Source organism: Sinocyclocheilus grahami, unplaced genomic scaffold (assembly GCF_001515645.1).
Source record: "Sinocyclocheilus grahami isolate Dianchi unplaced genomic scaffold, SAMN03320097.WGS_v1.1 scaffold1276.1, whole genome shotgun sequence".
Taxonomy (NCBI): Eukaryota; Metazoa; Chordata; class Actinopteri; order Cypriniformes; family Cyprinidae; genus Sinocyclocheilus; species Sinocyclocheilus grahami.
This window is the reverse complement of record NW_015506455.1, coordinates 214,313-229,496: the sequence shown is the minus strand read 5'-3', so window position 1 is coordinate 229,496 and position 15,184 is coordinate 214,313. Positions and strand designations below refer to the sequence as shown.

Genomic DNA, 15,184 nt, shown 5'->3' with positions numbered 1-15,184 from the left:
AAGCCTCTGGTGAGAAAACATGCACTCCTAGTCATGCTTAGCTTAACACTAACATTTTTTTTTTTTTACATTTGTATTATTATTATGCTTCCATTTACAACAAACAAACAAGGTACATAATCTAACAACATGTGAACAGCCTTAGGTTGAGCATACCAGTTATAAACAAGATCATAATAAACCAATAATAAAGAATAAAATAAAATAAATAAATAAATAGAAAAAATAAAACAAACCAAAAGGGGCTTTTTACATTAGTTTATACATGCCCCAAAATAAATTTTAGAGCTTTCTTGTTTTTAACCAATTCTAAAGATTTGCACAAAATTTTAACCTCATTCATCCACTGGTTAAAGTTGGGTTTAGATTTAAACCATCTACATTTATGAATGAAAAACTTTCCAAGACAAAGCAAGAAATTAATAACAAAATCCAGCTCTTTGTTTTCCAGACAAATACCAAACCTAATTAACTTCATCGTAAGGGGTGGGAGTTCAACCTCTCTAGACTGTAGCCAGTTCTGTACATCTCTCCAAAAAAGTTGCACCAAATCACAACAAAAGAAAACATGCTCTAGATTTTCAATATTCGTTTCACAAAAAACATAATTATTCACATCCAAATTAAATTTGTCTTAAAAATGCATTAGTAGGATAAATCTCATTTAAAATGTTGAAGTTCACCTCCTTAACTTTAGGAGGAAGAGGAAAAGATATATAGCTTTTCCTAATTTTTTTAATTTCCATACATAATTAGCTTTCTGTCCTTTTGCAAAATAAAAAAAAAACGCTTTTCTTTTAACAATGTCCTTTAAGCCCCTAACATTCAGAGAACCAAATACAATTTTGTCCGTAATCATTAACACTAAAATGGAAAAAACAAATAACTAGTAAATAAAAACACAAATTAAACCACCCCTTGTGAATTCACACTCAGACTCTATGAACCTTAACTTACAAATAGAGCTCCAGTGTCCCACTGAAAGGTTTCCAACTACCAGTCAATTAGAAACAAAACGCTTTACCCGTCGAAATCTATCCTTCGACCTTCAATGAAGCCATATGGACCGCGAAAAAACGCCAGTTTTCCTTTCCTCCTTGCTTGTTCAATTTGAGGCCATAACTTTCGTCTGTCTTCCAAATATTCACGAGGAAGCATTTCGGCAAATCGAACTCCCTCCGCCTTACAGACCGGTGAATTTTTGCTTCTCCACCAGATTTCGTCTTTCACTCGCCTTTGAGTGAACAGCACAATGGCATTCCTGCTTTTATTGTCCATCTTTCTTCCCAGCCTGTGGACAATGTCAACAGCCTCATCCATCTTTGCGTCCATCTCAGGTGCAATCTTACCGAGGATTTGTATGACATGTGATCTGAGGTCTTCGTCTTTTTTTTCTTCCATGCCTTTGATACGGAGACACCACCTCATTCTATATCTTTCTTGTTCTCTCACCCTCTCCTTAAGATCACAATTATCCTTGCGCAGATGTTCATTTTGTATCTCCAAGTCCTTTACTCTTTTCTTGCACTCATTCACCTCTTCCGTGTTGAACTGAATCGCCTTCGTTAAACTTGCAATCATGGCGCTACTTTGTTTAGATTGCTCACTTAAATCCGCCAGCTTCTCATCCACTCTCTTTTCCAGATTTAAGATTGCCTCCAGAATGGTTTCGTTGGAGTTGCACCAAATCACAACAAAAGAAAACATGCTCTAGATTTTCAATATTCGTTTCACAAAAAACATAATTATTCACATCCAAATTAAATTTGTCTTAAAAATGCATTAGTAGGATAAATCTCATTTAAAATGTTGAAGTTCACCTCCTTAACTTTAGGAGGAAGAGGAAAAGATATATAGCTTTTCCTAATTTTTTTAATTTCCATACATAATTAGCTTTCTGTCCTTTTGCAAAATAAAAAAAAAACGCTTTTCTTTTAACAGTGTCCTTTAAGCCCCTAACATTCAGAGAACCAAATACAATTTTGTCCGTAATCATTAACACTAAAATGGAAAAAACAAATAACTAGTAAATAAAAACACAAATTAAACCACCCCTTGTGAATTCACACTCAGACTCTATGAACCTTAACTTACAAATAGAGCTCCAGTGTCCCACTGAAAGGTTTCCAACTACCAGTCAATTAGAAACAAAACGCTTTACCCGTCGAAATCTATCCTTCGACCTTCAATGAAGCCATATGGACCGCGAAAAAACGCCAGTTTTCCTTTCCTCCTTGCTTGTTCAATTTGAGGCCATAACTTTCGTCTGTCTTCCAAATCTTCTCGAGGAAGCATCTCGGCAAATCGAACTCCCTCCGCCTTACAGACCGGTGAATGTTTGGTTCTCCGCCAGATTTCATCTTTCACTCGCCTTTGCGTGAACAACACAATGGCATTCCTGCTTTTACTGTCCATCTTTCTTCCCAGCCTGTGAACAATGTCAACAGCCTCATCCATCTTTGCGTCCATCTCAGGTGCAATCTTACCGAGGATTTGTATGACATGTGATCTGAGGTCTTCGTCTTTTTTTTCTTCTATGCCTTTGATACGGAGACACCACCTCATTCTATATCTTTCTTGTTCTCTCACCCTCTCCTTAAGATCACAATTATCCTTGCGCAGATGTTCATTTTGTATCTCCAAGTCCTTTACTCTTTTCTTGCACTCATTCACCTCTTCCGTGTTGAACTGAATCGCCTTCGTTAAACTTGCAATCATGGCGCTACTTTGTTTAGATTGCTCACTTAAATCCGCCAGCTTCTCATCCACTCTCTTTTCCAGATTTGTCTGTCTTCCAAATATTCACGAGGAAGCATTTCGGCAAATCGAACTCCCTCCGCCTTACAGACCGGTGAATTTTTGCTTCTCCGCCAGATTTCGTCTTTCACTCGCCTTTGAGTGAACAGCACAATGGCATTCCTGCTTTTATTGTCCATCTTTCTTCCCAGCCTGTGGACAATGTCAACAGCCTCATCCATCTTTGCGTCCATCTCAGGTGCAATCTTACCGAGGATTTGTATGACATGTGATCTGAGGTCTTCGTCTTTTTTTTCTTCTATGCCTTTGATACGGAGACACCACCTCATTCTATATCTTTCTTGTTCTCTCACCCTCTCCTTAAGATCACAATTATCCTTGCGCAGATGTTCATTTTGTATCTCCAAGTCCTTTACTCTTTTCTTGCACTCATTCACCTCTTCCGTGTTGAACTGAATCGCCTTCGTTAAACTTGCAATCATGGCGCTACTTTGTTTAGATTGCTCACTTAAATCCGCCAGCTTCTCATCCACTCTCTTTTCCAGATTTAAGATTGCCTCCAGAATGGTTTCGTTGGAGATTTTATCTTTCTCTCTGTCAGCTGTTGGCTTAACCCTTTTCTCCGCAGGAGTTTTACTTGGCGTTGAAGAAAGGAGCCGTCTCCGCGATTTCTTTTACTTTGCACAGTAACCTCCATTGCATAGTCGTGCATCATTACTTTAGCCTCATCGTTCTTTTCGATATTAGGCGACAGATCTATCCCTTTGGGGTCTACTTTTAGCTTGGCAGGTTTAATCAATTTTTGTGGAGACATCTTAACATTAAACAGTCGGAATTACTTCAAGCAAACTTTGGGGACCACTATCACGAGCTTCGAAAAACACAACCGCTCAACCCACCATCTTCGCACCCCCCCGCTTAACACTAACATAAACAAACGGTCAGTGAAGACGAAGAAGAGGATGACGTGTTATCCCGGCGCCCTTTTATACTGTGATCACACAGGGTAATGACGTCATAGGCTGTCGCCGACCAGTGTTGTTGTCGTTTTTAGATGTATGCTTCAGTCACCGGTCACACTGAAGGCTTTCCCCCATAGTGACCCCCTAGAGGATGCTGTTCGAAGTTCCTTCGAAAGGGAACTTGACACTTGGTAATGTATTTGCAGTCAGTGTGTTTCTCTTTGCGAGACACAAATAACTTGAATTCTTCATCAAGCGCACCATGGAGAAAAAGACTGTACTCTTGGAAAAACTAACACCAAGTATAATTAAGTATACCAGTTATCATTTGCTCAACCAAATTTGGTTGATAATGTATTTGCACTGGCAAGTTTACTAAAAAAAACTAATTAAAATGACATGTTATGAAGGGTGAGCACCAGCCGGCAAAAACATAAATCAGCATCTATGGTTTTACACCAAGCAAGTTTTACTTTCTCATTAAATTAATATTCAAATTCATAGTGTGACACAGATGTGAAAAACAAGTCCCTCAATTAGTTGTTCTAATGTGATCTATGCAGCTTGTATTTATAGTGAATTTTAACATGGCTGTGACACGGTTTTGACCAATCAGTATTCAGCACTAGAACTATTCATTGTGCATTGGTGTATATGCCACATTGTGTATGTGTACCCATTTGTCCATCACTATTGTTCTCACATGTCTGTTTATGTTTTAACATGCAGTTGATGTGTATGTCCTGCAGGCTGTTCGAGGATGCAGTGAGTAAACTCAACCTAGTGGCCCTAGTGGGTTCCCTGCATCAGCTCAGAAAAGCGTCACAGTCTCAACTCTTTGATTCAGTCACAGAAACTGGAGACTACTCCTTAGCCATGCCAGGTACCCAAAGATTATTGACACAGAATAGCTTTTTTCCCTTGTAAGTGACAGCTTAATTTAGGCTAACTTATTTTATAAATGTTACTTATTTCAGGTCAGAGAAATTAGGGTTTTAAAGAACCAAATTCAGGCAAATCCCACATTTTGTATTAGGGTTGAACAAAGTGCTAGTCTCATATGGAAACTAAAATAAAATTGTTTTAGTACTATTCAGCTCACAGAGTATTCACATAATATTTAGTTGGACCTCCTGAAATCAATGAACAATATTTTCTAAAGGTAATGCACTTTTTTTTAGGAGTTTTACAGCCCTTTTTTTGGTTTTCATTAAAGGGGAGGCAAAGTCAACCCAGGACAAGCGTAGTGCACTCCACCTCTTCAGGCTGGGAGAGGCCATGCTTCGCATTGTGAAGAACAAGAGCAGACCGCTGCTGCACATGATGAGAGCCTGGAGTGTAGTAGCACCCCACCTGGTGGAGGTGTGAAAAGACAAACCCATCATGAGGCTAATACATCCTTAAGTAGTAACAGATTTTTTTCTGTATTGTGACTTACAGCCGACTGTAACGGTTTTCTTTTTTCTTGTTCCCACAGGCATCTTGTCATAAGGAGCGACATGTATCCCAGAAGGCTGTGTCCTTCATCCATGATGTTCTGATGGAGGTTCTGAGCAGCTGGGCAGAGCTGCCACACTTTCATTTTAATGAAGCTCTCTTCAGGCCTTTTGAGCACATCATGCAGCTGGAGCTCTGTGACGAAGACGTCCAAGATCAGGTCTGACATTCTCACTTATCATGCAGACAAACTGAAGGTTGGTTTAAACACAGCCTTGTTCAAACAAACTTGTCTCAGTGCCACATATTTTTACTCCATTGTAAGTTAATTGCGGTGTCCTGTGCATCTGTCTGTTCTTGTACAGGTGATAACATCCATTGGAGAGCTGGTGGAGATGTGCTCAGCTCAGATCCAGTCTGGCTGGAGGCCGCTGTTCAGTGCTCTCCGAACTGTGCATGGAAACAAAACAGATATGAAGGATTACCTGATAGGAGAATACTCTATGGGTTTGTGAAATTTGCTGTATTGTTAGTTGTTTGTGCAAAGAATTAATTTTCCCTCTGATTTAATGCAAAACAATAACAATAAGCATTAATAACAGCATTATGATCAAATATATTTTTATATAAAATACATAACATAATTCTATAGCATATTTATATATCTTCATTTGACGCTCTGATTTTGTTTTTTTTTTGTTTTGTTTTTATTGACCCTCTAACACTTGCACTCTCGATTCTATTTTAACTACTAGTTTTCTTTAAAAAAAAAAAAAGAACCTCTAACACTATCATTCTCTATTATTTTTCTATTCTTTTGACTTTTTATTTTTATTAAAAAAGACCCTCTAACACTAGTGTTCCCTATTCTTTTTATATTATATCTACTTGATTTCTTTTTATTTATAAAAAAAAAAAACTTGCCATGTATACTAGGGTTGGGGCGATGTCTACAAAATTGGCATCGGACGATGTCTACAGTGAAACATCGTGATGGACGACCACCTTGAACTTAAATGGCTGTAAAGCCAGATACCAACGGGTGATCCGGGCATTGGTATGCTTCATGCGGTGGAGCCACACCTCCGAACAGAGTGTGAACTCCCGTCCCAGGAGATAATAGCGAAGGGTGAGAATGGCCCATCTGATGGCCAGACACTCCTTCTCAATGGTGGTCTCATTGTCTCTCTCTTAGAGAGCTTACGACTAATGTACAGCACCGGCCGCTCCTCTCCCTCTATGTCCTGGGACAGGACTGCTCCAAGCCCTCTGTCCAATGCATCGGTCTGTAACAAGAATGGGAGAGAAAAGTCAGGAGTGTGCAATAGCGTTCTGCCGCATAGAGCAGCCTTTCCTTGGGTAAAAGCCTGCTGACAGCTCCGTCCACTGGACCGGATCTGGTGCTTCCTTTTTAGTAAGGTCAGTCAGTGGGCTGGTGAGGTCCAAATAATTAGGCACAAACCTTCTGTAATATCCCACCAGCCGCAGGAACTGCCTTACCTCTTTTTTGGTCATAGGTCTCGGGCACGTTGCAATCGCTGCGGTCTTATTAATTTAGGGACGCACCTGCCCATAACCTAAGTGGAAACCCAGATACCGAACCTCCACGCGCCCAACCGCACATTTCTTCGGATTGGCCGTTAAAACGGCCCTTCTCAGCACTAGGGCTGGGTATCGAGTTAGATACTTTTTAGGCACTGACCGAATTGCCTCGATACCATCAAGTATCTAAAAACATCTTGTCGTTCGGTACCAAATTTCGATACCTAAGGGGTTAATCTCATCAGCGTCAGTGAGCCAATAAGCGTGCAGCACTAGCCGGTGTGTTCGACTAGAGGCGCGATCATCCGCGAGAGCGATTCGAAAGTGCACGGAGCAGTCTGCTCTCTTTAGCTCTCGTGGTACTGTAATACCACCAGTATAGAGTAGCGCGGGAGCTGCGTGGAGTTCCAATCATATGCAGATGTCCGTTCATACTAACATTACACGACCGAAAGCGCATGTTATGTGACCATTCATGCAAACTGTAGCATCATGCTACATGCTGTCTAACTAATTTATGCATTGCTCAAGACATTGAGCAAATAAATATAACAAACAATAGGGTAAAAAATGACAAACTTACGCTGCTGCTGCTGAACGCTGCTGAGAGACGCATAGACGCAGGTATTAACAGGCACTTAATCTCTCTCCCTCTCTCTAATAACCGCATTAGACTGCATTAATAGCTGCGTAAGCCTGCATATCAATGGCTCAAGCCTCTGTTATCGCCTCTAAAATGACGTTTTGGAATTCGCAATGGAAGGTTTGGGTAAAAATATTAGTTCAACCCACACGAGATTTCAGGATGGAAACATGTCAAATGTCTTGAAACAAATTATCTGAACAATGTCTTGATGTGTGGTTGGGACTCCAGGCCGTTAAAATTATTAGAGAAATAATGCACTCCCGGAGGTGGTTATGTGGCCACGACTATATGGTATGGTCTTTCTCAGTTCTCAAACAAATTAAGAACTATTCGATTTTTATTGACTGAACGCAAGCGCTTATTCCGATAGAAAACACTGTATTCCACTGATTAAGAAATATTTTTGTTTGCTTGGGTGGTAATATTAGGTCTATTATATTAATAGGGAAGAGGGCCCAAAACATTTTTTTTCTACATCACAAAAATAGGTCAATCCGGACCTGCCATCTAATGTGTGTTTTGGCCATGTAATGTTGCTGAAATTAAATATGTTATTACCTCTGAGTCAGAGCAGCGATCATGGAAGAGAGAACACAAGCAGACAGCGCTGGAAGCTGCTAATGCTATCAGTAAATCAGTGGAAAATAAATAGAAATCATGATTCTGTCTGAGCTATGCATTTTAAAACAAACACTAACTAGTGTAAATGTAGCCTAACAGATGTGTAAACTGAAGACTATTTGAGCTTTGTATACTGCATTAGGCTAACCGAGATTTGTCACAGCACTTCCTATTATTCCTCTTTTGTTGGTTTTGATTGCTTCTATTGTCTTCATTTGTAAGTCACTTTGGATAAAAGCGTCTGTTAAATGACTAAATGTAAATACAATGTAAATATTCAAACTAAAACAACACATAATATATTTAACAAATGGGTCCACTCGTGGTATGGTTCATATGTGTGGGTGGAAAGGACAAAGGCAGGCACCCACCAAGACCGACCGCCCTTAAGGGCTTCACATATGCATATGCTGGCATATGCAGCATGCTGCCGGAGGATTTTATCCATCAGGCACTAATGCAACTTTTTTCTTTAGATATAGGCGATAAGGGGATCTGCCAATATCCTTTAGTCAAATCCAGTGTCAAATAAAATTGAGCTGTCCCAAGCCGATCAAGCAATTCGTCCACCCGCGGCATTGAATATGCGTCGAATTTCTCAACTCAACTCAATCACTGTGGGGTTTTTCTATTACTCCCATGTCTAATATCGCCTCAAATTCCATCTGAACAACTTTTTTCTTAGGTTCAGGTAAACGATAAGACTGGCTGCGCACCACCACACCCGGCTCTGTCTCAGTATGGTGCTGAATAAGGTTCGTTCGACCGGGCAGGGGCAAGAACACAGCTGCAAAATCTGCTTGCAACTGGGCTATGCCAGCGAGCTGCGTGGGCGAGAGGTGATCTCCTCCCGGCGCCAGAGTGAGTGATTGAGATTTGGCATTCACTTCTGGCCCGAGATCATCCTCTCCACTCACCGCCATCGCCAGCATCACTGACTCCACCTCGTTCCATTTTTTTAGGAGATTGAGGTGGTATATCTGATAACCCTGTCTGTTCACGCTACCTCATAATTGAGATCTCCGACTTGCCGTGTGATCTCATACGGTCCTTGCCACTTGGCAAGTAATTTGAAACTAGACGTAGGGAGCAATACAAGTACTTTATCTCCCGGTGTAAATTTACGGAACTTGGTTCCCCTGTTGTACAACCGGCTTTGTCTTTCCTGGGCCTGTTACAAATTCTCCATTGAGAGCCGCCCCAAAGTGTGGAGTTTTGTTCGCAGGTCAATCACATACTGAATTTCATTTCGACTGTCGGAAGGTCCCTCCTCCCAAGCCTCTCTTAGTACGTAACACCCCGCGAGGCTGACGTCCATAGAGAAGCTCAAAGGGGGAAATCCCCGTGGAGGCTTGCGGGACCTCACGCACAGTGAACAAAAGGGGTTCCAGCCACTTATCCCAATTTTTGGCGTCTTCGTGCATGAACTTATGAATCATTGTTTTCAAAGTGTGATTAAATCGTTCCACCAGCCCGTACGTTTGTGGGTGATAGAAACAGGTCCGAATCGATTTAATGCCCAATAAATCATATAGTTTGCGTAATGTACATGACATAAACGCCGTGCCTTGGTCAGTGAGAATTTCCTTCGGAATTCCCACTCGGGAGATTACACGAAATTGCTGAAATGTTATGGAGCGTGACTGCTTCCGGGTATCTTGTTGCATAGTCCACTAGAACTAATGCAAAACGATGCCCCCATGCGGATCATTCCAATGGCCCGATGAGGTCCATACCAATTTTTTCAAAGGGGACCTCCATAAGAGGGAGAGAGCGCAAAGGCGCTTTTGGGGTGGCTGGTGGGTTCACCAACTGACCACCTGCGCACATTCTCGTGAATACCCGGGCATAAAAATCGAGTCATGAGACGATTCAGTGTTGTTGCCTGTCCTAAATGCCCTGCCATTGGATTACAATGAGCCGCCTGGAAGAGCATTTCCTGGCGGATTTTTGGTACTAACAACTGGGTTGTTTCTTTTTTTGTTTGAGCGTCTTGGGTCACTCGAAACAACCTATCTTTTATAATAGCAAAATAGGGGTAGGAGGCTGGACGATCGGGTTGGAGAGGCTGACCGTCGATGGAACGGATCTGTTCAAAGGCATTTTTGAGCGTCTCATCCTGAGACTGTTCCAGGGAAAAATCATCGCGCTCCGAGAGGATCTGCCTCTCAATTGCGCTCCGTTCCCCCGGCACAGCCTCAGGCGGTCCCGGTTCTGCCTCTCCAACCTGCGCGACCATCCCCCTTTCTGGCTTTATATTTCCCCAAGAGACATCCTCACACAAATAACTCATTAATTAATTAAAAGCTAGCCAATTCCCAGAATCAGCGGATGTCGGAGGTGTGGGTTAACTGCTACCTCCACACAATGCATTTGTCCCCCTCGCCACACCACTATTTTGTAGAGAGGGAGTCAAAATGGCAGTTTCAAATTACAGGGGGGTAGAAATTACTTCAGAAAAATGACAGCATCATAATGTTACTTTTACACAGAGATTTGTGGGTCTGTTAGTAAAATCTTTTGACTTTAGCTATCTTTGTTGCATTATGTGCCAATGGTGACCATTCAAAAATGGGGAAACATTTTTCAAGTTTTTTCTCCAAAGTTTGCATGCCTGTGACTCAGGAATTCTTAAAGATATATTAATGCCCTTTTAGATATTGGGTCTTAACAAACTTTCCTTTTGGCATCTGTATTTATAAGGCCCTGTATAGTTCGGTTCCAGAGATATTGGAATTTTAATATGGCTCCAGGCGTAAATTGTTAAAATGTACACACTTTCAGTGGTCAAAAACCAAATGTGGGTCCGTTTGCAAAAATATGATTCTTCTTTTTTTTTTTAAAGAGCAATGTCTGAAGAACAAATAATGTTGAAACTAGAGATGTATCTTGTTTCCTTCCTTCCAAATGTGGTTTTGTGTTTTTCTAGTCATCACTGTTGACAATGCAAATATGCAAATAATAATAAGTAACCCAGGGATTAGGATTGTACAGTGTGACACGTCAGATTATTAATGACCAGGATTAACTGTTAACTCTAGGTATAGTATGAACCGTGTGAAATGTAAAATAAGATTACCCAGGATTCCATTTACCTCAGGTTTAGAATTACCCAGTGTTAATTATTTCACATGTGAGAGACCTTAAATGTTTGAGGTACTATCAGTGATTCTGCCAAATATGCCCTTTAGCAGTAGATACTACTTGATTTAAGACTATGCTTCATATTTTATAACAAGAAAAAGAAATTCTAATAAACCGGGTGAGGTATCTTAATCTTTGATGTGAATACAATGTGTGGAGAAAGTAACCACATTTCCCTATGAGGCATTAAACACTTTGTAGCTGCATAAGCTGTAAAAAATGAACAAAATCCCTTCTTCCAAATATCACGGAAACTGATTCAAATATAGAATCTTATTAATTGACTACAGAGAGCCAGATAATGTGCCTCTACTTGACCATTTCAGCGCATTTTTAGCACTAAGACAGGTATGTTCCATGCAAATATTTTGATAGAAGGAAACAAGATACAATTCTAATTTTAACATTATTTCTTCTTCAGACATTGTTCTTTAAATAAAATAAGAATCAGCTGCATACAAAGTGACTAAATCTGGTTTTCAACCACTGAAAATGGGTAATATTCAACAATCTGGACATAGAGCCTCATTGAGATCCCCATATCTCTGGAATTGAACGATGTAGGGCCTCGAAATTTAGGAATTCCAAAAGAAAAGAATATTAACAACTAGAATCTAAAATCATATTGTGATATCTTTAATACTTCTTGAGTTATAGGCACGTAAACTTTGGAAAAATCATATTTATGGCACTCGGACAGTTATGTTCAATGCAGTTGTTTTGACAGAAGGAATCAAGATACATCTCTAGTTTCAACATTATTTGTTCTTCAGACATTGCTCTTTAAAAGAAAAGTATCATATTTTTGCAAACTGACCCACATTTGGTTTTTGACCACTGAAAATGTGTAAATTTTTACGATTTGTCTCTGGAACTGAACCAAATAGGGCCTTAAAAATAAAGATGCCAAAAGGAATGTCTGTTAAGACCCAATATCTAAAAGGGCATTAAGATATCTTTAATACTTTTTGAGTTACGGGCCTGCAAACTTTGGAGAATAAACTTGAAAAGTGCTGTTTCCCCATTTATGAATGGTCACCATTGGCACATAATGCATCAAAGATTGCTAAAGTCAACAGATTGTACTAACAGACCTACCAATCTCTGTGTAAAAGTAACATTATGATGCTGCCATCTTTCTGAAGTCATTTTTACCCCCCTGTAATTTGACTGAATCTCAGGTGAAAATTGCCATTTTGACCCCCCTCTACAAAATAGTGGATTACTCAGTAAATATTCATCCATGACATTTCATATTTTGGCTTTCATCATTATACATGTCTATCTTTCTTCAGAAAAAACATTAGCAGAGTCAAAAATTTGTTGTTTATGATATTAACTGAATAGACAATTCTTCCACTTAAGTAATATTGTTCATTGTAGGCTTACGATTGCCAAGCAACACAGCAACATAATAATATAGAATGGATGGTAACGGGTGTCTGTGTTTTGCATCAGGTTCAAACAATAAGTTTGTTCAACGTGTGGCTGGATTAAAAGTGTTTGAAGCTTTTTTTTTTTGAAGAAAAAAATAAAAAATGCTTCATAATTTTGAGACAAAATTATTTTCAAGTAAATTTGACACAATACACAGTTGACCTTAATAGCTACACTATGTAACTTTTTGGGATAAATGTTATTAATTAATGGTGTATTAATGAATGTAAGTGTATGGTGTGGTGCTGAAAGTTTGTCATAACAAATTAGAAAAATCAACTACATGCATTTCTGTTTACATTTTTTCACTCTTCTTTATGTATGCAGGAAAGTCACAAGCACCTGTGTTTGATGTCTTTGAAGCCTTCATTAACACAGACAACATTCAGGTGTTTGCCAACGCGGCTACTGACTACATCATGTGCCTTATGAAGTTTGTGAAAGGTTTAGGTGAGCTGGTCTTCTAAACAATATAAAATATATTTATTGTTGTCTTCATTCATCACTATAGACCTTTATCCAACTATGCCGGCTTCTGCTTTTGAGAACCCTAGAATATAAAAAAAGGTCTATAGAAGTCAAACCGATTAACAGATTGTCTCTATATAATAAATTATATTTGCCGTGTGATTATTTGTAGGAGAAGTGGACTATAAGGAGATTGGGGACTGCGTTCATGTCAGTGGATACAGCTCAACAGATCTGTGCCTGCCTGCCCTGGACTATTTGAGGAAATGTTCACAGGTGCGTAAGATTAACACATTTCTACCCAGAAAATGATTTACACACTTTCAGATGCTGGATCTGGGGCAAAAAACTAATTTTCCAAATGAAAAAAAAAATTATAATAATAACATTAAGTTTATTAGGTGTTACTTTGCATTTGCAGTTGCTTGCTAAAATCTATAAGATGCCGTCCAAGCCAGTGTTCCTGGGAGCGCGACTGGCCAGCCTCCCGATGAGAGCTCAGGAGAGGTCTGTGAGCAGTGAGGATGGCATGGACTGTGTTTTAGCAGAGGTTGACGATGACACAGGTGATTTGTTGATGTATTTTTTGAGGTATTCTTTGCACAAATGATACGGGTTGAGTTAAAGTATATGGTGGAGTGACTGCGTGGCAAAAAGACTGAATGGCCGTATTGATTTTCAGCGACAGAATGCTGCGACAGAACACAAAAAAACACACATCTAAAACGAGAGAGAGCTTTGCGATTGACTCTTCAAATAGATTTGCCAAGAAAGCTGAGGTATATTTTTACAGACTGCCGAAAGCTAAAGAGAAGAGAAGCAAATGGATCACTTCAATTTAAAGAAACAAATGGACTCGCATTTGCAGTTATCATTTTATGTTAATATGTTGAATTTTGCAGTAAAATCATACCCTGTATATTGTATTGTTATATATCATTTTGACAACTCAATTAAATATTTACCATCTTATATTCTGCATAATTGGATGTTTTTAAATAAACACTGACAAAAACTATAGAAGCTTTTGGGCTGGACAATATGACGATATTTACATTTACATTTAGCCATTTAGCAGATGCTTTTATCCAAAGCGACTTACAAATGAGGACAATGGAAGCAATCAATATCAACAAAAGAGCAATGATATGCAAGTGCTATAACAAGTCTCAGTACACACAGCACACGTAGCAAGTTTTTTTTTATTATCTAATAAAAAGAAAACGGATAGAATAGATCAAGCTAGTGTTAGATATATATACAGTGGTGTGAAAAAGTGTTGGCCCCCTTCCTGATTTCTTATTTTTTTTGCATGTTTGTCACACTTTAATGCTTCAGATCATCAAACAAATTTAAATATTAGTCAAAGATAACATTCAAATAAGTACAAGCTAGAAAGGGAAGGAATAAATAAAGAGAGAGACATTTTTTATTTATTTTTTTTAAGTATAAAGTCAAGTAGTGTCGAAAGAGATGAGTTTTCAGCTGTCGCTTGAAAATTGTCAAGGACTCGGCATTCTGGATAAGGGTGGGAAGATCATTCCACCAGCCAGGAACGGTGAACAAGAAATGTTCTGGAAAGTGATTTTGAGCCTCTCTGTGATGGTAGCACAAGGCGTCGCTCACTAGCGGATCTCAGACTTCTGGAGGGGATGTAGATTCGAATAGTGAGTAGTGAGATTAGTGAGTGGAGGTAGGAGGGTGCTGTGCCTGTGGCTGTTCTATATGCAAGCATCAATGTCTTGAACTTGATGTGAGCCGCAACTGGTAGCCAGTGCAGGGAGATAAAGAGAGGTGTGACATGGGCTCTTTTGAGCTCGTTGAAGTCCAGCTGCATTCTGAATCATTTGTAGAGGTTTGATTGTGCTTGATGGAAGTCCAGCCAGAAGAGCATTGCAGTAGTCCAACCTAGAAATGACAAGGGCCTGGACAAGAAGTTGTGCCGAATGCTCCGTTAGAAAGGGCCTGGTCTTTCTGATGTTGTGTAGTGCAAACCTGCAAGATCGAGCAGTCTTTGCAATGTGGTCTTTGAAGGTCAGCTGGTCATCAAAGATTACACCCAAGATTTCTGACCGAAGTTGATGGGGTAATTGTAGAAGAACCTAACTGGATGGTGAAATCATGCTGTAGAGTTGGAGTGGCAGGGAAGGTGAAAAGCTCAGTCAGGTTG

The 15,184-nt window shown here is 39.7% G+C and overlaps 1 protein-coding gene across 1 annotated transcript in view; it reads left to right on the top strand.

Moving 5' to 3' along the window:
• Positions 1-15,184, top strand: part of arfgef3 (ARFGEF family member 3) — an 84,968-nt gene that overhangs the window by 45,698 nt on the left and 24,086 nt on the right. Inside the window, exons 16-22 of the mRNA XM_016254721.1 lie at positions 4,469-4,602; positions 4,936-5,081; positions 5,197-5,376; positions 5,522-5,663; positions 12,874-12,996; positions 13,187-13,290; positions 13,436-13,580. Coding sequence (XP_016110207.1) covers positions 4,469-4,602; positions 4,936-5,081; positions 5,197-5,376; positions 5,522-5,663; positions 12,874-12,996; positions 13,187-13,290; positions 13,436-13,580 — 974 coding nt within the window. The remainder of the gene's footprint in view (positions 1-4,468; positions 4,603-4,935; positions 5,082-5,196; positions 5,377-5,521; positions 5,664-12,873; positions 12,997-13,186; positions 13,291-13,435; positions 13,581-15,184) is intronic.